Source organism: Panicum hallii, chromosome 6 (assembly GCF_002211085.1).
Source record: "Panicum hallii strain FIL2 chromosome 6, PHallii_v3.1, whole genome shotgun sequence".
NCBI lineage: Eukaryota > Viridiplantae > Streptophyta > Magnoliopsida > Poales > Poaceae > Panicum > Panicum hallii.
This window is the reverse complement of record NC_038047.1, coordinates 44,210,288-44,233,197: the sequence shown is the minus strand read 5'-3', so window position 1 is coordinate 44,233,197 and position 22,910 is coordinate 44,210,288. Positions and strand designations below refer to the sequence as shown.

The 22,910-nt window shown below is 49.2% G+C and overlaps 1 protein-coding gene and 2 pseudogenes across 3 annotated transcripts; all 3 read left to right on the top strand.

Moving 5' to 3' along the window:
• The first annotated feature begins 112 nt into the window (after nt 1-112).
• On the top strand, nt 113-13,557 carry LOC112896991 (putative disease resistance RPP13-like protein 3). Of its 3 annotated transcripts, none has more exons than XM_025965147.1 (5): nt 113-354; nt 528-615; nt 728-2,127; nt 9,710-10,444; nt 11,460-13,557. In XM_025965147.1, the coding sequence occupies exons 3-5, from the start codon at nt 1,114-1,116 to the stop codon at nt 13,374-13,376; spliced, it is 3,666 nt and encodes a 1,221-aa protein (XP_025820932.1). In that variant the 5' UTR covers nt 113-354; nt 528-615; nt 728-1,113; the 3' UTR covers nt 13,377-13,557. The 3 variants fall into 3 exon arrangements, with proteins under 3 accessions (XP_025820932.1, XP_025820930.1, XP_025820931.1); XM_025965145.1 differs by having other exon boundaries at nt 688-2,127; XM_025965146.1 differs by having other exon boundaries at nt 684-2,127.
• Nucleotides 13,558-18,783: 5,226 nt separating this feature from the next.
• On the top strand, nt 18,784-19,250 carry LOC112898380 (annotated as a pseudogene).
• A 901-nt stretch (nt 19,251-20,151) lies between these two features.
• Nucleotides 20,152-21,112, top strand: LOC112897821 (annotated as a pseudogene).
• Nucleotides 21,113-22,910: the final 1,798 nt, after the last annotated feature.

The following is a 22,910-nucleotide window of genomic DNA, read 5'->3' as shown; positions in this document are numbered from 1 at the left end:
GCCGGGTCGGTGCAGAGTCCAGCGGCACAGTTGAACCTTGGGCCGTGTTGCCTACGAAGGCCCATATGGATGTCCGACCGGGCCCGTCGGTTGCACTGCGTCGCCTGTTCGGGTCGCCTTCCGGTCCCAGGCTCCCAGCTGCAATGGCGCTCTCCCCGTCCGTCCCGGCGCGCCGCCGCAGGGCTCCAGGACCCGTCGTCGGCTGGCTCGAGCCGCCTGCCTCATCCCGTTGGCCGCCGGCGACGTGTGCCGCTTGCCGTTTCGGAACCGGCGGTGGGTGCTGCCCCTCGCTCCAGCGACACCCCTGCCTCCGTCGATGTAAACATCAGCAATTCGTCCCTCCACGGAGGAAAGGTACGTTGTATTTTCCAAAATGCAAGGAGAAAGTCTGATTCTTCGTTCACTGCAGATAGAAGTATTTTAATTTTGAGCTTCTTCTATGTGCGCGCTTCCTGTGCTTATGGTCCCAACATCACTGATGTGTATTATGTCTATTTGTTTTCGATTCTTTTGGCATAATCGCACAGATCGAGAATGACGGGGGGCAAAATGCTGCGGGATTTCTTGCTCTGCTGGTACCTGGGGCAAAGCTATCCACGCCGGCCACAAGCAAAGGTAATCGAATATTTCATCGGAATTCTTCCCAGCTCCTTTGATTTAGCTTTAATTAACTTTGATGAAAGACAGGAAAGCATCATGGCCTGCGCTTACAGATCAAGATTGGCAGGGCGAGATGCTACAGTGCAGGAGTACCCGTCTTTGGCATATATCATTTGAGTGTGGCTGAATGTGGCATAGGCGCATAGCGGCACAAAAAAATAGTTGCCTTCAGAATCTATCCATTGAGTGTGCTAGCAAGCTAAGAGGAAACGCATCTTTGTTCTTCTCGTCACCTCTAAGCAGAGGATAAGAATGGATTCAACCCTCACTTGCAAACCAAAGTATCCTCTCTTGCTTGCCTTGATATACACAGAGTCATCAAGTCTGGTATCATCAGAAGACCTCTTGCCTTCAACATATTATTTCAGATGATCAATCTGTTCATTGCACATTGTGCTGGCACAACTTCCTCAACCACTTTATCCACATATATTATCAGCAACAAAGGTGGTGATGGAAGCTACAGGGTTGAGCTTGGGCAAGTCTGTGCTGGATGGAGCGCTTGGCTATGCCAAATCCGCTGTCGCGGAGGAGGTGGCCCTGCAGCTTGGCATCCAGCGCGATCATGCTTTCATCAGGGAGGAGCTTGAGATGATGCAGGCTTTCCTGAGGGCCGCGCATGGCGAGCGAGACGACCATGAGGTGCTCATGACCTGGGTGAAGCAAGTTCGTGACGTGGCCTATGACGCCGAGGACTGCCTCCAAGATTTTTCCATCCATCTCAAGAAGCCGTCTTGGTGGCGCCTCCCTTGCACACTGCGCGAGCGGCACCGCATCGCCAAGCAGATGAAGGAGCTGAGGGCCAGAGTTGAGGACGTGAGCCAGAGGAACCTGCGCTACCAACTCATCAAGAGTGCTGGCTCCAAACCTGCAACCACAGCTGAGATGTCCAGCATTACAGCTGCAGCAATATTCGGCATCAGTGAAGCTCGGCGTGCTGCGAAGCATGACAATTTAAAAGTAGATCTTGTTGACCTGATCAACCAGGAGAGCAAGAATCTTAGGGTGATAGCGGTGTGGGGAACAAGTGGTGACCTTGGGCAGGCATCCATCATCAATGAAGCCTATGAGAACCCAGATATCAAGAACAGATTTCCATGCCAGGCATGGGTAAGGGTCTCGCATCCGTTCAATCCGAACGACTTCATCAAGAGCTTAGTGAAGCAGTTTAGATCAGCTGTGGGGGTGTCAACTCTGCTGGAGACAGAGAAGACAGGGCAAGAGTTGGCCGTGGAGTTCACTAGATATGTTGAAGAGAAGAGTTACCTGATTGTGCTTAATGGCGTGTACACCTATGAAGAGTGGAATGTGATTAAAGGATGTTTCCCAAACAACAAGAGGAGGAGCCGAATCATAGTGTGTACACCTCAAGCCGAAGTTGCAAGCTTGTGTGCAGGGCAAGAAAGCCAAGTATTGGAGCTCAAGCAATTGTCAGCTGATCAGACTATTTATGCTTTCTATGAGAAGGTACTATATTCTTCCTACACAAATCATCTAATTTGTGTTAACTCTTGTAATTTTTTGATTAATATCTGAGCTAGTTGGATCTATTATTATTCTTTATGCCACATCTTAGGCACACATGAAAGATTGTATAAATTCTCATTACTAAGGAATAGCCCACCAGCCTGTTTGTTTGAACGGCTACTAATGTAGAGGACATTTTATAGTAGTAAAGTTATGGAAAAAGCTGGCTGTATACTTTAGTTATCTGTATTGTTACAACACATGTAGGTTGTACATGTGTAAATCCATCTATTTTATTTTAGCACATTTCATCTATAACGTGGAGGTTTTAAACATAGTCTGCAATTAGTAATATAAACTAAAGATAAAAATGTAGAAGAAAAATCTATATGCTGCCCTGTAATAGTCTCTGCACATTATAATTCCTGTTTAAACACCTCTCATGATTGGGCCGGACTGGATACTAGTACTATATTCCTGTTCTTACCTGAAAGGATAGTGCCTGTTGGAGTATATTGAGCCCATGTGTATTGTGGCCCATATGGGCCCATGTATATTACCTCTATACCCCGTTTAGGGTTTGGTATGGGAAAAATACTATTCTTCATGGTATCAGCTTAGGTCTGCTCTCTCTCCTCTCTCTCCACCCTCCTGCCCACCGCCGCCGCCGGCCGCCGGCCCCTCCTCCTCCCCTCCCATCCTTCCCTCCCCTCTCCTCTTCCTCTCCCTCCTCTGCTCCTGCTCGCGCCGATGTGGGCGCCTGGGCCGCCGGCGCCGGGCCACCGCCGCCCGGTTTTCCCACCGTGCCACTGTCACTGCGGGCACGCAGCCCATCGTCGATGCAACGCCCGGTGCCGCACGGTCTGGCCTCGGGATGGCGCCCGAGGATGCGCCGCTCTCCGCCGCCGCCTTCCGAGGATAGCAGGCCGACGCCGCTCTCGCCACGGCCCTCCTCGCCGCCAAGTCGGAGGCTTCGGCAGCCCAGGAGCGGGTCCATGTGGCTGCCCTCGCCTGGGAACGCGAGCGCGCCACGGCCGACGCCCTCGCTCTCCGGGTCGCCGAGGCGGAGCGCTACCTCCGCATCTCCTCCGGCCAGCCCGTCGACCCTGAGCACGGCACCTCCTCCTCCTTCCAGGCCTCGTCCGCTGGATCTGGAGTCCGGTCCGACCCGACCGACCCCATGGTCGCCTAGCTCCACCTCCAGGCAGCTGGCGTCCAGAACATCAGGGCCCTGGTCTCCATCCTCCTCGACCCCGCGTCCTCCTCCTACAGCCGCTGGCGGGACCAGGTCCTCCTCACCCTCCGCCGCTACGCCCTCGACGACCACGTCCTCGTCGACTCGCCGATCGAGGCGCGGGACGTGGCGTGGTTGCGTCTCGACAGCGTCGCCATATCCTGGATCTTCGGGACCATCTCCCTAGATCTTCAGGACCTCGTCAGGACCCATGGCGGCACTGCACGACAGGCTTGGGTGGCGCTCGAGGGGCAGTTCCTCGGCAACGCCGAGTACCGCGCCCTCCAGCTCGACGCCACTTTCCGCACCTTCGTCCAGGGGGACCTCTCCGTCGGTGGGTACTGCCGGCGGATGAAGAGCATGGCTGATGCTCTTCACGACCTCGGGGATCCGGTGTCCGATCGGGTCTTGGTGCTCAATGTCCTACGGGGCCTGAGCAGCACCTACGACCACCTGAAGTGCTGGGTCACCCGCCAAAGGCCCTTTCCCACCTTCCTGCAGGTCCGGGACGACCTCGCCCTTGAGGAGATCACCAGGGGTCTCGTGCCCGGATCCTCCTCGCCCAGCCCCGCCGCGCTCGTTGCTGCTCCACCGGCCCCCTCCGCTGCTCCTGCCACCTCCCTCCTTGGGGCTGCTCCCGCCGGGCAGACCGGAGGAGGGGGGGCGTGGACGTCGCCGGCGACGGGGTGGTGGTGGTGGCACTGGTGGCCCTGCTCCTGGGGATACCGGTACCGGTGGGGGCCATCGGGGCGCGCCGACCCCGGCTCCCGCTCCTGCCCCTGGAGGTACGCCCTGGCCATCCTTCAGCAACCCATGGTCAGGGCGCATCTCGATGTGGCCGTTCCAGGGTCCGGCAAGGGGGCTTCGTCCTCAGCTCCAGCCGGCGGCCATGTTCACTGGTACTGCTCCACTCTTCGCGCAGTCCTGGACCCCGCCCGCTCAGCCTAGCCAGCAGCCGACCTGGCCTGGGGGGTGGGACCAGGCCGCTCTGGCGCAGTCCTTTAGCACCATGGGACTGACACCGCCGGCCAGCACCGAGTGGATCGCCGACTCGGGTGCCTCGTTCCACACCACTCCTGATGCCGGTATCCTCTCTTCTGTCCGACCCCTATACCCCTCTTGTCCTTCTTCTATCATGGTTGGTGATGGGTCTTGCCTTCCTGTCACCGCCGTGGGTTCTGCTCCTCGTCTTCCTAATGTTCTTGTTGCTCCTCGAATGGTTCACAACCTTCTTTCCATTCGCCAGTTTACTGCTGACAACTCCTGTTCTATCGAATTTGACTCCTCTGGTCTTACTGTGAAGGATTCGGCTTCCCGGCGTCCACTCCTCTGATGTGACAGCCCGGGGCCCCTTTACACCCTTCGGCTTCCTACTTCCGCTGCCTCGCCTTCGGCTTCTTTGTCTGGTGCTTTTGCCGTGACACCTTATTCCACCACCTGGCACCGCCGGCTTGGTCACCCCGGCCGCGACGTTTTGGCTCAGCTCAGCCGTAGTACCGATGCTCCCTGTACTAAGGCTCCTGCTGAGCACCTCTATCATGCGTGCCAGTTAGGTCGTCATGTTAGACTTCCGTTTTCTTCTTCTTCTTCGCATGCTGCGCATGCTTTTGATCTGATTCACTGTGACCTATGGACATCTCCTGTACTCAGCATGTCTGGTTATAAATATTATCTGGTCATTGTTGATGATTTTTCTCATTACTCTTGGACTTTTCCTTTGCGCGCCAAGTCTGAGACCTTCCCCACCCTCCTCCACTTCTTTGCCTGGGTGTCCACTCAGTTCGGCCTCACAGTTAAGGCCGTCCAGTGTGACAACGGGCGGGAGTTCGATAACTCCACCTCCCGGCCCTTCTTCCTGTCTCGAGGTGTTCAGCTGCGTATGTCTTGTCCGTATACCTCTCCTCAGAACGGCAAGGCTGAGCGGATGATTCGCACGACGAACGACGTCGTGCGCACCCTTCTGATCCAGGCCTCTCTGCCCCCGCGCTTCTGGGCTGAGAGCCTCCACACCGCCACCTACCTGCTTAACCGTCTCCCGTCCACTGCTTCTCCTGCTCCCACTCCACACCACGCTCTCTTCGGTACCCCTCCTCGCTACGACCACCTTCGGGTCTTCGGGTGTGCATGTTACCCTAACACCTCCGCCACCGCTTCTCACAAGCTGGCGCCCCGCTCGACTCGTTGTGTGTTCCTCGGGTACTCCCCTGACCACAAGGGGTACCGATGCCTTGAACTCACCTCTCGCCGCATTCTGATCTCCCGACACGTCGTCTTTGACGAGTCGGATTTCCCCTACTCTACCTCCTCTACACCTTCTCCTGACCCCGAGCTGGAGACTCTGTTTCCGACTAACCCGGTGGTTCAGCCACCGTTACCTGTCTGTCCTTTTCCTGCAGGTTTCCCCGGCACGCCGGCACCATTTCCGGTGATCCCTGCTGCGTCGAGCGCGGCCCCGGTGCCCCCGGTCGCGCCACGCGCAGTCCCCGGACCTTCGGTCGTGCCGCGCGCGGCCCCGGTGCCTTCACGTGCACCTGCGCGGTACGCCCAGCCGGTGCAGGTGTACCGGCGTCGCTCGGCGCCGACCCCGACACCACAGCGGTACGCTGAGCCGGTGCAGGTGTACCGGCGTCGTTCGGCGCCAACACTGGCGCCGCCTCCTGCTCCGGAGGCTCCTGCGACGCCGCCGCCAGCGCCGCCGCCTCCTCCGGCTCCCTCTCGAGCCGAGCCGGAGGTATACCACCCGCCAGTCATCCATCGGGATCCTCGGCATATCCATCCCATGGTGACTCGGCGGATGGCGTCTCAGGCCGCGACTCTCTCCGCCGCCGAGGGAGAGCCGCGGGTCTCTCCGGTGCCCTCCTCTGTCCGCGACGCCTTGGCGGATCCTCACTGGCGTCGCGCGATGGAAGAGGAGTACGCGGCTCTTCTTGCCAACCAGACGTGGGACCTCGTGCCGCATCCGTCTGTTTGCAATGTGGTGACTGGCAAGTGGATCTGGACGCATAAGTGTCGGGCTGATGGCACACTGGAGCGCTACAAGGCTCGCTGGGTTCTCTAGGGGTTCACACAGCGGCCTGGTGTGGACTATGATGAGACCTTCAGCCCAGTCGTGAAGCCTGCTACGGTGCGCACTGTCCTCTCGCTTGCGCTCTCGCGCTCTTGGCCTGTGCACCAACTGGACGTGAAGAATGCGTTTCTTCACGGCACTCTGTTAGAGACTGTCTACTGCTCTCAGCCAGCGGGATTTGTGGATTCGAGTCGTCCAGATATGGTCTGCCGGCTCAACAAGTCTCTCTATGGACTGAAGCAGGCTCCTCGGGCTTGGTACTCTCGGTTCGCCACGTTCTTGCTGACATTGGGGTTCACCGAGGCCAAGTCTGACACGTCTCTCTTCATTACCGCCGTGGGGATGAGACCTCCTATCTGCTGCTCTATGTTGATGACATTGTGCTCACAGCCTCTAGTCAGCAGTTGCTTCAAAGTGTCATCTCCTCTCTGTAGCAGGAGTTTGCTATGAAGGATCTCGGTCAGCTCCACCACTTCTTGGGCGTCAATGTTGAGCCTCGCCCATCTGGCCTTCTCATGCACCAGCGGCAGTACGCACTCGATATCCTGGAGCGGGCTGGAATGACTGATTGCAAGCCCTGCTCCACTCCTGTCGACACTCAGGCGAAACTGTCCGCTGATCTGGGTGATCCAGTGGCTGATCCTACTGCCTACCGGAGTCTGGCTGGTGCTTTGCAGTTCCTCACCTTCACCAGGCCAAGCGTCTCCTCCGCTACGTCCGTGGCACTGTGGACCTCGGCCTGGTACTTCACCGCTCGTCTTCTGCTGAGCTGGTGGTCTACACCGACGCTGACTGGGCTGGCTGCCCGGACACTCGTCGCTCCACTTCCGGACTTCCGGCTACGCCGTCTTCCTGGGCGGCAACCTGGTCTCCTGGTCGTCCAAGCGGCAGCCGGTTGTCTCTCGCTCCAGTGCCGAGGTGGAGTACCGGGCTGTCACTAATGGCGTAGCGGAGGCGTCCTGGCTACGATAGCTCTTGGCGGAGCTCCACAGCCCGCTCGCCAAGAGCACGCTCGTCTACTGCGACAACGTCAGCGCCGTGTATCTCTCCACCAACCCCGTCCAGCATCAGCGGACAAAGTATGTGGAGATCGACCTACACTTCGTGCGCGACAGAGTCGCAATCGGCGATGTTCGGGTCCTCCATGTCCCGACTACCTCCCAGTTTGCTGACATCTTCACCAAGGGGCTGCCCTCCTCGACCTTCTCGGAGTTTCGATCCAGCCTCAACGTAGCCGGTGGCTAGTTGTGGCTGCGGGGGGTATTTGCCCTTTGTACTCTCTTCTTGTCCGGTCTTGAACACCGCTGCGCCGGTTGTTCAGACTGCGGGGGGTTGTTGGAGTATATTGAGACCATGTGTATTGTGGCCCATAGGGGCCCATGTATATTACCTCTATACCCTGTTTAGGGTTTGGTATGGGAAAAACACTATTCTTCAGTGCCCCCCCCCCTTAAAAAAAAGAAGGGGATAAATTGGATCTTTTTCAATTTTTAACAATCCCTAGCCTATGACTAGTGTTGCCCAACCTATGAGTTTTGAACCTATCAACTAGTGCACACTAGCAACAAGATCTTAGATAGGTAACCACACTAACATGCTCATCGTCCTAGTACAAAGATCACACTAGCAAGTATTTCACCTAGTCAAGAGAGCACACTAGCAAGTATATCGGCTAGGTAACAAACAAGCAAGTAAGAACAAAATAAGTAAAAGTGAAATAAATTGTTTGAATGTAAATGAGAGGGACACGAGAAAAGCGGATTTTTTCCCATGGTGTCGAGGAGTTGACACTCCCTCCTAGTCCATGTTGGATGCTCCCTTGTGTTACAAAGACACAACTGCTTCACTAAGAATGTTCCTTCTCCATCTCAGTACGGCGAGCTTCAAACCGTGTACAATCTCCATCTTGGGGCTCCCACAATCTCCAACAGCTCTCCAAGAACCTCCGGGTCACCAAGACCGTCTAGGTGCCATCAAATACCAAGAGTAACAAGTCCCTAAGCTTTCACTTGACCTACACTAAGCTAAACCCTAAGCTCAAAGCACACTTGCTAATCTCATATGAACTTCTTCTTGTTGGATCAACTCATAAACACTAGATCTTCTCTTCTTGGCTTAAACTCTCTCTCAGCATTTCTACGGTGGCCTCAGGTATTCAGGATATCAAAGGCAGCTCAAGTGACCTGAGGGAAGTGCTTATATAGGCTAGAAAGCCAGCCATATCCGTTGCCAACAACTTCCCCGAAAAGCTTAAAGCATGGGATGAACCGATACTAGGTATCGGATGATCCGGTCACACTGAGCCCAAATACTAGCCGTTAAACCCTAACTGCTCCTCTTTGCTGGCGTCATTGCACCGACACATTGCATCGATGGGTATCGGTTGATCTGGTGCTAAAGATTTTGCTAAGCAAACCTTTTGTAGCAAAAACACTCTCTGAGTAATCAAACCACCATTGCACTAATGCCCCTTCATGTAGGAACAGATGATCCGTTGCTGAAGGAGTTTTTCCCAAAACCTTCTGGAGGTACTGAGTAGAACACCAGAGCAATTGTTCATTGCACCGACCCCCACCTTCAAAGTATCGGTTGATCCAGTACTAAAGGCTTTTCTGCACTTGATCGTCTTCTAGATTCTGCATTAGTCTGCACCGTTTCAAATTTAATAGTGTCGGTTGATCCGATACCCTTTTCATGTTGTCCCTTGTTCAAACTAACTTGCAATGGCTTCTAACTTCGATTACTTCCATTCCCACGTGTTTCCTTGACTTCCTTGAGCTGTCTAGTACTGAGTTTGAGCAAGTGTGCATCTATTTTAAGACCAAGCTTTGCTAGGTCAAGCTACTAACTCAAGAGCCCCTCTTAATATTACGGTCAAAGACTAAAAATTATAAAACCTGAATTAAATCAAGTGTCGTTCATCTCCTTGTGACACTTGATACTAGAAATTTCCTTAATCTTCATGTCCAAGTCCTTGGCCCATATTTCCATACAAATTGAGGGGTCTCCTTTCACATTTCATATTTGACATAATCAAATAGATATGATTCCGACAAAACACACGTTAGTCATATGTGGTTGTCACTAATCACCGAAACTTACCATGCACCTATCGGCCTAGATGCTTTCATTACCTAAGTAATCGAGTTACTTAAAGAAAACTCAAGTATCAACATATGTCTGCAATAAATTATGATTTCACGTCAGAGAATTTCTATTTTCCAGTGAAAATATTAATTAACATTGAGATTAAATTTGTGTTAGCGATTACTTGCGTTCAGGATTCTCAGGAGAAAGCAAATTTTTTGATGCCAGCGTCTAGCTCAAATGCAGACACAACAAGTACCAATGATATAGTGGAACATCAACCTACAGGTGGTGATGGGAGCAAGGTGGTCACAAGGAGCCTTACTCAACTCAAAACTATGGCAAGTGCTATGGAGGAATCTCAGCTTATTGGTCGAGAGAAAGAAAAGTATGAGATGGTGAAACTTATTTGCAATCAATCTGGTCATGAACTTCCAGTGATCTCAGTGTGGGGAATGGGTGGTCTAGGGAAAACTACTCTAGTCAAAGATGTTTATGAAAGCCAGAAGCTCATTGGCATGTTTGAGAAGCGCGCTTGTGTCACAGTGATGCGCCCTTTCATTCTCAAGGAGTTCCTTAAAAGCTTAATTATACAACTAAGTATGCAATCTTCTTCTGAAAAGAAGGGAGCAATAGATTTTGGGCGCAGTACAAGAAATACAGCAGTAATGGTGGGAGTTGAAGAATTAACCAAAGATCTAGCTAGGCTCCTTGAAGGGAAGAAGTGCTTGATTGTTGTTGATGACGTGTCATCCAGGGCAGAATGGGACCATATAATACAACACTTCCCTAAATTGGATAGTACATGCCGGATTGTAGTCACCACAAGAGAAGAGAGTATTGCAAAATATTGTTCAGAGAAACAAGAAAACATATACAAGCTCAAAGTTCTTGAATACAGAGATGCACTTCAACTCTTCACAAGAAAGGTGGTGTTACAATGCTCCATTTGTTTCTGAATCTCATTCCAATATAAAGACATCACTACTTACATGTATATGCTTTGAATAGGATGTATAATTCATTCATTGGTCTGCCACCCCGTGGCCATGAGTGCATAAGTTAATTCACAACTACATCAGTCCAACAACAAAGTCTAGAACCACATACACTAAATTTATTTGTCCCACAATTATTTCAATATGTACACACAGTGATTAACTTGATGGTACATTATGATCAGTGAAATATCTTATTAACAGAGGTAGCCATATAGATACATATTTTGACTATGATTGAATTATATCTTGGATCTAATTAACCACAGGCTGGATCTTTTTTCTTTATTATTCAAGAGTCCATAGTATTATCCTATTTTTATTCTTAGGTGATATGTATCATGCACCACCTGTTAGCAGTATAATGTAAGCAAAAAATTCACGGAAGCTACATCATCAACTATTAAATAAATGTGTTAAAATAACAACTCTAAAAATCAGTAAATATTGTATCCAAGACGATTGCTTCATAAATTTTAAGTGATATTATACTTGATTTGAAATTCTCAATGTTTGAAACAATCCACAAAAATATATTTTGGAAGTATATGGACCTATTTGAGAGCGTGGGATAAGTTTATGGACCATTATATGCATTTTGAGAGTATAAGGACCGGGATGAGAACTCAGAACAAGTTTAAGGATGGGGATAAGAGCGCGGGACAAGTTTAAGGACCACTATGTGCATTTTAAAAGTATCTGGACCGGGATGAGAACTCGGGATAAGTTTAAGGAGCACCGGTGAAATCTACTCACAATTGGACTCACACAAGATATAAAGCAACATTTATGTCTGCATTGCACTAACTTACCCCCATCAGTATTGCCAATATTGAACCGTATAAAATTTGGTAGTAACTGATACAAGACTATTAATTTTACCGGTCATTCCAATGAATGAATATATAATTTAAACTGTAAAGAACTTAAACCCTGTCAATTTCAGGTATTTAAGGAGGCCATAGATTTGGATAAACATCCTGATCTCATTGAAGAAGCAAAACTGATCTTGAAGAAGTGCAATGGACTTCCCCTTGCAATAGTCACCATTGGCGGCTTCTTGGCAAATCAACCAAAAATAGCCGTGGAGTGGAGGAAACTAAATGAGCATATTAGTGCTGAGCTGGAAATGAACCCAGACCTTGAGGTCATAAGAACAGTCCTTGGCAAAAGTTATGATGGTTTACCCTATCATCTCAAGTCTTGTTTTTTGTATCTGTCCATCTTTCCTGAAGACCACAAGATTAGCCGAAGACTTCTGATACGGCGGTGGAGTGCAGAAGGTTACTCAAGAGAGATTCGTGACAAAACTGCAGAGGAAATAGCTGACAGCTACTTCATGCAACTAATAGGTAGGAGCATGATCCTGGCATCCAAAAGATCATCTAACAACAGAAAAGAAATTGACTCATGTCAAGTCCATGATCTCATGCGCGAAATCTGCATCTTAAAGTCAGCAGAAGAGAATCTTGTTTTTAGACTGGAGGAAGGTTGCAGTTCAAACACCCAAGACAAAGTTCGTCACCTTGCTGTAAGCAGCAATTGGAATGGAGATAAAGTTGAGTTCGAGAGTGTAGTGGACCTGTCTCATATACGGTCATTAACAGTATTTGGATATTGGAAGCATTTTTTTATTTCCGAGAAGATGAAGTTGCTACGTGTGCTTGACTTGGAAGGCACGTCAGGTCTATTTGATCATCACCTTGAGCACATTGGGAGGCTTCTTCACCTAAAATACCTTTCTATAAGACAATGTGACGGTATATATCATCTGCCAGATTCATGGGGTAACCTGAAGCAACTGCAGACACTAGATATGAAAGGTACACGCGTATGCAAGCTGCCAAAAACTATCATCAAGCTCAGGAAGCTGCAATACCTTTTTGCTGGGGATTGTGCTCCTTTTTGTGTGATTCCAGATGAATGCCTACCAGTTGATCTGGCAAAGCTTTGTCTGGCCTGTTGTGCGCCCAAGTTTTTGGAGGACGTCGAGGATCTAGATGGTGATCTGGATAGGCAAGATGTGTGCACTTTCTGGTGCCACGTTGTATTCCCTACTTTGGCATCTAGGAGACTAGAGCCATATGGTGTTGTGGTGCCAAGAGGGATGAGGAATCTGAAAGGCCTGCGCACACTGGGTCTTGTGAACATCACAAATGGAAAAGCTATCCTACAGGACATAAGAAGGCTGAGTCAGTTACGCAAGTTAGCAGTGAGCGGTGTTAGTAAGAAGAACAGTCAAGAGTTTTGTTCCACCCTTGCCGATCTTAGCCGTCTAGAATCACTGTCAGTGCAATCAAGTGTGGAGCCAGGTTTACATGGCTGCTTGGATGGTGTGTCCTCACCACCGAAGAACCTCCAGAGCCTCAAGGTGTCCGGCACCCTGGTCGAACTGCCAGGATGGATCGAGGGACTCCATAGTCTTGTGAAGTTGGTGCTAGAGAGCACTTTGCTAAGGGAGTTTGATGCCACCATGCAAGTCCTTGGCAAGCTACCAAATTTAGCCATCTTACGCCTACGGTATCATCCGTTTCTTCCGTTCGACATCAAGCGTGGAGAGCGCATCCGGCTCACATTCCACCGGGAGGCATTCCCGAGCCTGATGGTACTGGAGCTGCTTTCCGTAGGTGGGCTTGGGTTGGTGGAGTTTAAGGACGGAGCAACGCCTAAACTTGAACAGCTACATTTAGATCCTAATGCTGGAACCTATAGCTCTGGCTTCCTTTCCGGGCTAGCATCTCTCCAGAGCCTCAAGGAATTGACCATGGAGCTGAGAGACTATTTGTTCAAGGAGAAGTTCCTGGAAGACGTGCAGGACCAGCTTGCCAGGAACCGAAACGGACCCGTTTTCAAGCTGGTCTGAGCTGCTCCGGAGGCCATCAGAGATCACCGCTTTGCTGGTTTCATGTTTCCTAGTATTTTCTTTCTTTTTTGCGCATGTACCAGAACATAACAAAATACCGCGCACTTTCCATTTGCAGTGCTCCGATCCTGTATGCATGTGTGTCGTTGGAGTCCATACAAGTCCTGTATCATTTATCCCTTGACCTCATGTTTGCTCAGTCCGATTTGCAATATATTTGTTACCTCCTGCAAACGTACTTCACATTTCAATGGCCGTCAATAGCGCCGTGTTAGTGCAGCGCAGCGCGAGAAGAGAAGGACATGGACATCACCAACACCAAGCCTAGGATGCAGCCAAAAGTTGTTGACGGGTCAGCCACAAGTGCACAGCGTGCGTGCCAATTTTGGTTGATCTCTTGAGGCACCTGCATCTGTTAGACATCTAGGCAATTTTCGGTATATTTTAATTCCAAATATTACTAGCAATTTCATGATATAGATGAGTGATAATGTGTGTACAAGATATGTGCATGTGTTCATGTTATTCTCACTAATAAGTATGAACAAAGAATTAAACCAGAGTAGTTTTAGTAGGTACCCCAAGGCGGGACCAGTGCCGAGGGCACCGGTTGCGCCGTTACCAGCTGGAATAGACATGCTATTCGACTGGCCTTGCTTGAAGTAGCCGAACTGTGACACCCTAGGTGTCAAATTGTACCATAATATGTATGAAATGTAATGCATGTGTTGATATGTATAAGATTGGATGTATTTGTAGCAATAAGACCCTATGTGTAATTTTATAAAAACATGAGTCCTTTTGTGCAAAATGCACGAGTTACAAAAGTAATTTTCAAAAGTTACTAGGGGCCAAATTATAAGAATGCAAGTAATCATGGCTTACCTGGAAACTTGCATTTAGGCCCAAGTTGTGTGTGAAATATGTAACAAGGACAAATCTTTATGAAATTTAAAGTTAGTCCAAAGTTTCAAAATAAAGATGCATACTTTGAGTTTTGGAGTTCAAACCCTAAAGCAAAGTTGTAGAGCTTGAAAAGTTGTACAACTTTCATTTTGGTCATTTCTTCATTTGAACCTTGTAACAGTGGGTAATTTTGGTTTTACTTTCAGACCCTTGAAGTTTTTGCAAATCACAAACAAGTCCCTGGCGCTCTCCTATTCCTCTTCTTCCTCCGGCCGCCTCCCCTGTTCCTCTGTTTCACTGCCGCCGCCGCCGTCTTCTTTAATCTCGGCGTCAGTACAGCCCCCCTCTCCACCTCAGGCGCCGCCTCATCCCTTCCCCGCCCTTATCCCCTGCTTTCCCCGCCCATTCCCGTGCCGCCACGCACCCACCACCGCCTACCCGAGCCGCCGGTACACTGCTCCTCCACGCTGCCGTCGTTCCCCGGCCGAGCGCCCCTCCCTTCCCCTCCTTTCCCTATAAATAGCATCCTCAGGACCCCTTGAAGCTGTTCCCCATCCCCTTTGCGCCTTGCCCTCGCCGGAGTGCCCCACCCAGTGCCGCCCGCCGCCGCCCTACGGTCTTCCCGCCGGCAGGTTCCCTCCGGCCGTTCCCTCTCCTCCCAAGCACTCCAATCCGTGCGCCTCAAGCCCCTGATGCCCGTAGGCCAACCCTTTCCCCTCCTTGGTGCTCGACCTCGCCGGAATTTGGCCCAAACCGCCGCCGGTGTCCTGTTTCCGGCCATAGGGGCCACATTGCAAGGTCTTGTTTCTTTCCAAGGGCCTGTATGAAATTTTCCAGCCCTTTCTTCCTTTCCAATGTGCTGAACTTTGAAAATCCCTAGAAAATCGTAGAAAATTCAAAAAAATATGAAACCAGTTACATGTGAATCTTCATTTCAAATTCTATCACCTTTGTTTTATGACCATGCTGTGAAAATGGATAGTTTGTGCTGTATTTAGAATAGAAGTGAATGGGTGCTTGTTATTTCATGTGAGTGGTATTTTTGGCTTGTAAATTCAATAGAGAATTGTAGGAAATTCAAAAAATTACAAAACCAGTTTTGTTTGAAACTAGGTTTTGAACTCTATAACTTCCATTAAATGAGTTTGATTTGAAACCAAATAGTTTTGAATCAATGTTGAATCTAAGATATGGAAATGTAATATCCAACCCGCAATTCCAATTTTTACCCTACAGGTTAACTTTGTGATCATGATTTTTGATATGCAAATTTCTATAGATGACATATAAAGTGATATAAAATGACTTTATAAAATCTTCAACTCTAAACTCATAATATAATATAATTTCTTTTAAGATAACCATCCTGAATTATCTTGAGCAAAAATTTGCTAAGCATACCTTTTAAACTTTAATCAATTAAATCTCTTAATCATGAATTATGAAGTAATCTATTTTTTTTAAATATTCAAAATCTTATAACATTCTTTATTCAAAAAAGTTTAAATTCAAATCTAAATCTGAATTTAATTCTAATTGATGTTTTAATATTTATCTTGGATTAATTCAATTTATTTATAATACAATCAACTAAATCTTTTCAGTAAGGCTTATCTAATTAAATCTTTTGATCAAAATCTTTAAATATGTAATTGATCTGTATTCAAGTTTTCAAAACTTTATAACCCTAATTATCTAGAGTTCACATTCAATTTGAATTAAATTTAAACTTGAATGCTTAATTTCTATTTTCGATTAAATCAATGCTTTAATCATGAGTCAATGCTTATGATTCAAAACTTAGGTTTCTTATACCATGAGTGCTTGAGTGTTAGCTTTTGGAATGCAACTTTACCGAGATTTGAGATGAAAATATGTGCATCCATTGAACTTCATCTTGCATATCATGTAGACTCAACTCTCCCACCGACGGAAATTAACAGCTAATCCCGGAACAAGGAGGAGGTTGTTCTGAAGACCCTAAGGACTTCGTCAAGGAATTCTCTGAAGACCCGAACCAAAGTTCGGACGTTATTAACTTGACTAACCCCAGCCTCACCAGTAAAAGGCAAGCCCCGGACATATCCCACTATTTATTTACACTGCAATCTATATCTATTTATACTATATCTTGCATTAAGTCTAAGAGTTGAAGTGAAACCCTAGATGCATGAATCCTAGGAAACCAATGTAATGCCCCCGAGTCCTTATCGGATAGATGCTCCGCTAAATAGGACCGGTAGAAGTCGGGTGATTTCCTGTCACTCGCGCGATATAGGAATTGTAATGTTTTCATTCCTGTTATCACTACAAGGATACCGGACGGGAGTTTTGTGAGGTATCATGGTTGAGGTGATACCCCGTCTGTGTTGATGAAATTTGAGAAGGTCGCGGTGTGTGCCGATCGGGGTTAAGCGTTTGAAAGTACTAACCACATGCCGTGAGTTATGGGTAAGCGGTAAGCCTAGTAGCCAATCGGCCCGAGGAGTGGACATACCTCCCACCACTCGATTTGCTTCTTCTGGTTACTTATGTTCGACTGAGGAAATACGTGTTGCAAGGGCAACCAGGAATACGGGTTTTGTAGTCACGCTACAGACGTATGTGCTGCACACATTGGGTGTGCGTATGTTCCTGCAGTCGCTTGTGGTGGATCTGATCCACGAGTCGGAATGAAAGGCAAACGGTTGCTTTGGAACTGTCGTTGGATGTTCCAAGCGTGTGAGTTAGGTTTACCTTGCAAGGTTAAATTCGATTCGAATCGTCCGCTTCTCACGAAGATTGAGACTGCTTGATCCCTTTATCACACAGAGTAACAAGAGCAACTATATGATGAGAAATACTGATGGTTGAGATAAAGATCCTACCATGCTTGAATAGTTATAGGTGCTCACTTAGAAAGGATAATTAACTAGAACCTGAAAGGTAAAAGTTGAAATTAAGGATCTACTCTTTGTTGCTTTTCAGCTGAAACCAAACCCAGAACCATTATAAGCTTTCATAAGTCTAGTTATGGGCTAAGTATACCCAATCCCGGGTAAGCCTTGCTGAGTATTAGTATACTCAGCCTTGCTAGTTATATGTTTTGCAGGTAATATCTTGAAGACCCTACTCTTCCCATGCCTTGGCCCTGTGCTCTTTCAGAAGGTTGGTCCGTGGAATGGGATCCGTCCCCGGCCAGCACTGGTGATATCGAGCGATGTCGTGCTCGGGCTTAGCATGATATGCGACTTAACGACGAGATGTAATCATCGCGTATGTTTTCCGCTGCTAAAAACCATAGTTTTTAATAGTATGTAATCTTTTCTTGAATCTGAAACTTTGTACCTCTTTTGGAAACCCTTGTAATGTAATTCCCTGTGATGTAAAATGTGATGGTGAATGTATCTCTGGACTCACCTTCGTGTGAGGTAACCTTATTTGATCCTGTGTATCGGTGGTTTATCGGGACGTTACCCGACAGGCCAAGGGATTATACCGTTTGAAGCACGTTGGAGCCCTCGGGAATGGACTCACGTACTTGAGCCGGTATAATTCAGGTTGGTTCTGCCACACGAACTATGTCGATGCAGGAAGATGTTCGCAGTGCAGTCCCACGAACGGTCACGCCGGGAAGTAGACGAAATAGTCGTTCGCACGAACGGACACGCCAGGAAGTAGACGAAGTAGTCGTTCAGGGAGCGAGCAGTCGCGTCAAGACGCTCCCCAAAAACCTGATTGCCCGCGCCCCGTGCAAAGCCTTCAGCGAGCAGAGGTTCCGGAGGCCCTGCTCTCGCTAGAGCTGTGCGCGCAGTGCTAGCGTTGGGAATGGCAGAAAGCAGCTGAGGGAGAAGGGAGAGGTCTCCTAAGAAGGAGTACCTACCTTAATGAGCCTCAGGTTCAACGAACCTGGACGTCGTAACTGCTCTTTACAGCAAAACGTCTTTCTCATCTCAGCACATCACGTCGCACCGGCACGTCCGGCCGCGCCCACGGCCTCGGCGCGGCGAGCGAGCGCGCGCGCGTGTGGTTCACTGTCCTCCTCTTACCGGCTTCACAAGAGATGTACATAAAGTCCACCTTTTAAGTCGGTTGAGATCCTCCTCAATTCCCGGTACGGAATTAAGCCATTGATTCCCTAGCATTTAATAGTGGGCTTTAAATTCTTTTAATGCATTAGAATGAATGGGCCAAGACCATTGTTCCAACAGCATCTTCATCGCAGTCACGTATACTCACTGTGAAATGAGCATATACTATTACAGTAACAGCATACATATAGTGCTATTACAACCTAGGCGATCGATATGATGAACTTGCTTGCATTCTTCGCTCCGGCCTCACCTGACTACTCCCTCGATCGCTCCGTTGGCATCTTCGGCAATCTTTTATAAGAAACTGACAATCTGCACAGCCTTGCAGCCGAGCTCCTGCTTTTAACCTATGGTTGGGTTCTGGCCTGGCACAAAGCAATATAGCACAATAGCAGCTCCGTCCACACAGCAAAACCGAGAGGAGAGCCATGGAGGCGACGGCTTTGAGCGTAGGCAAGTCCGTGCTGGATGTGGATGGAGCGCTTGGCTACGCCAAATCCGCTGCCGCGGAGGAGGTGGCCTTGCAGCTCGGCATCCAGCGCGATCATGCTTTCATCAGGGAGGAGCTCGAGATGATGCAGGATTTGCGCATGGCGAGCGAGACAACCATGAGGTGCTCATGACCTGGGTGAAGCAAGTCCGTTACGACGCCGAGGACTGCCTCCAAGATTTTTCCATACATCTCCACAAGCCATCTTGGTGGCGCCTTTGCACGCTGCGAGAGCGGCGCCGCATCGCCAAGCAGATGAAGGAGCTGAGAGCCAGAGTTGAGGACGCGCCGGCTCCAAGTCCAAGCATGAAACTGCTGCTGATGAGCAGTCTAGCATTGCAGCTGCAGCGATATTCGGCGTCGGTGAAGCACGGCGTGCTGCCAAGCATGACAATTCAAAAGTAGATTTTGTTGACTTGATCAACCAGGAGGGCGAGGGTCTTAGGGTGATAGCGGTGTGGGGGACAAGTGGTGACCTTGGGCAGGCATCCATCATCAGCGAAGCCTACGAGAACCCAGATATCAAGAACAAATTTCCATGGCAGGCATCGGTAAGGGTCTTGCATCCGTTCAATCCGAACGACTTCATCCAGAGCTTGGTGATGCAGTTTAGATCAGCCGTGGGAGTTGATGTTCTGTTGGAGACCGAGAAGACAGGAAAAGAGTTGGCTGAGGAGTTCATTGGATATATAAACGAGAATAGTTACCTGATTCTGCTTAATGACCTGTCCATCTTTGAAGTCTGGAATGGGATTAAAGCATGTCTCTCACTACGTAAAAACAGCTCAATTTTATCGGCAACATTTATTTTCGTCGGCCTATGGGAAGCTGACGAAAACCACCTACCCAAACCGATGAAATTACACATATTTTCAACGACCTGGTCAGAGCCGAAGAAACAAATACTATATTTTCATCGGCTTAACCGATGCCGACAAAAATAAGCGTAATTTCGTGGCTCCAATGCACATTTTTCTTTCTTTCCCCCCAGCCGCCGCAGCTGCCTCAGCCCCGCCCGCCGCCGCCCCCGCCCGCCCGCGCCGCCCCCGCGCGGGAGGCGCCGAGTGGAGTCGCTCGCGGGAGTGCGGGAGCCTAGCTCGTCTCGGCAGCGCCATCTCGGATCCTGAGTGCGGGAGGCTCGGCTGGGTCGCGTGCTGCCGCGGAGGATTGAGGCCCCGGATCGGCGGGGTTCTGCCGCGGGCTCGCTCGGATCGACCAGGCGCCGGGGCGGAATTCCGGTCGCGGTTGCCTCGTTCGGCGACGGAGGTGGTGCTGGGGGAGCTGGTGACCGGTGCCCGGAGGCTAATCCGCGCCTCCTGAGTTCCCTTCTGGTGGCCGGCCGTGCTGCAATCCGCGCCGCTGCTCGCTCGCTCGGTCCCAGTGGTCTGCCGCCGCCGCCCCCGCGACATCCTCCTCCGCCACGGCCACGGGCGGCCGCCGCGTCGTCAGCCTGACCATCATGCGCGACGCCGGCGTCAACGGCCCCGTGCCCGGCGCCGCCATCGCCCGCCTCACCGGCCTCCAGGAGCTCCTGTTCCTCCACGTGCCCGGCGTGTCGGGCGCCATCCCTCCGGCGCTCGCCCGCCTCTCCGCCCTCACGGACCTCACCATCTCCCGCACCGGAGTGTCGGGCCCCGTGCCGGCGTTCCTGGGCGAGCTCCGCGTGCTCAGGTCGCTGGACCTATCCTTCAACGCGCTCACCGGCGCCATCCCGGCGTCCCTGGCTGCGCTCCCGCGCCTGGCCAGCATCAACCTCGGCCGCGGTTCGCCGAGTTCGCCGCCGTCAGCTTCGTGCAGGTGGACCTGTCCCGCAACGCGCTCACCCCGGCGACGCCTCCGTCCTGTTCGGGGGCGGGAGGACGCTGCTGGTCGCCGTCAACCTGTCTCGCAACGCCCTGAGCTTCGACATGTCCCGGATGGAGTTCCCGGAGCGGCTGGCCTCGCTGGACGTGAGCCACAACGCGATCCGCGGCGGCGTCCCGGCGGCGGCCGGGAACCTGAGCCAGCTCATGTTCTTCAACGTCAGCTACAACCAGCTCTGCGGCGAGCTCCCGAGCGGCATGGCCAGCTTCAAGGTCTACAGCTTCCGGCACAACAAGTGCCTCTGCGGCGCTCCCCTTCCGGCCTGCCAAGCATAAGCTGCTGAGCTGGTGGCACCAAATTAATCACTTTAGATGTCAGTATTACTATCATTTCGTACTGCTGTCAAATGTCTATTTTCGTCGGTACTCGAGACCGACGAAAACTACTAAATTATGTTCGTCGCTGTGCTGGCCGACGTATATATAATATTTTCGACAGCATGAAGATAATTGCAAGATAATTAAGCTACAACCAGCTCTGCGGCGAGCTCCCGAGCGGCATGGCCAGCACAGCCGATGAAGATAATTTTATTTTCGTCGGTTGCCGACGAAAATATGTTCATTTTCGTTGAGTTTATTCCGTCGGCCTATTTCGTCTGCCGACCGACGAAAATAGATATTTTCGACGGTTTTTTGCCTATTGTCGACGGTTTCTGGCCGACGAAATTAAGCTGTTTTCTTGTAGTTTCCCAAACCACAAGAAAGGGAGCCGAATTATAGTTTGCAGTCCACGAGTTGAAATTGCAAGCTTGTGCGCAGGAAAGAAAGCCAAGCATTGGAGCTCAAGCAATTGTCCGCTTGTCGGACCATTTATGCTTTCTATGAGAAGGTACTATTCTTCCTTCAGAATTCGTCTAATTAGTGTTAACTCTTTTTATTCTTTCATTATTGCGATCTCAGCTTGTTGGATCTGTTATTTTTTGTGCCACATTTTTCTAGGCACATGAAAGAATGTATTGATCTCATTACTAAGGAGTAGCCCATCGGTCATGCATTTGCACGACTACTCATTGTAGAGGACATTTTACAATATTTCAAATTGAATGTGAACCATCCATTTACATAGATCTAGATGGCTATTATTAAATATTACCTTCTAGGAAGTAATAGGAGAAACATATATTTATATAACTTTTTATTTTTGGAAAATAGAAAAAATAGGAAAAATATCTTGCAATTAGCCATTATTGTGTGATGGATCCCTAGTCAAAAACATGATCCCTGACGGTTTTTTCTAACGTGATAGATCCCATAATTGCATAATGTGATCCATATATACTTATACTTATGCCTAATCATGGACTGTCCGTCCTGACAAATCTGACCTGACTCCCCCGAAAAAAGTCCGATCCGACCAATACATTGGTCGGGCTCGGGTTGAAATTTTTGGCCCGCAACAAAAGTCAGGCCGAGCATGCTGTGCTGATTTCTTTTATCCAAAACTTGACCGGATCCAAAAATTATACGTAAAAAATCGGATTTTACCCAACAACATGAATCAACTCTACCCGACCATGTGTCTAGTTAGGCTCGGGCTAGAAATTCGGTCCAGTAGTCGGGTTGGTTGGTTCGGTGTTTAGGCTGAAGAAATAAATATAGTTTTTCATCCGATCCGAATTTGACCTAACCCGATAAATGATCAGATCTACATATACGTACATAAAAATACTTTTTATTTCTATTGGCGGAAACTAATTAATTTAAACGTAAAGACACATCTGGCAGCTGCAGCGTGTGCCCTTTGCATCACCGGTCTTCCTTGCAGTACCTCAAAGTTACACATATTGGCTTTGAGGATTTTGGGGAAGCACCGGAGCAGTGCCGACCTAGTCATTCGCATGATTGGGATAGCCAGTCATCTTTTCCTTTTATAAATTCATTTTATATTTATTTTATATTTATTTTATTAACTCATTTATATCCTGAAATTCAGCTGCTTAGATTTGTTTGATATCTTACCTCTTAAGAGGTAATCAGAGTATTGTAGCATCTCCCTTGTAAAATATGGTTGTATGTTTACTTATCTGTATTCATTCAATACATGTAAGTTCTATAGGCTTTAAAAGTATCTTCAATAAACAAAAATATAAAAATAAAAAGATATATACAATAACCTGTAATAATCTCAGCGCAATATATTTATTGTTTAAACACCTCTTTCATAATTTGGCTAGATACCAGACTCCAATATTTATATTATATT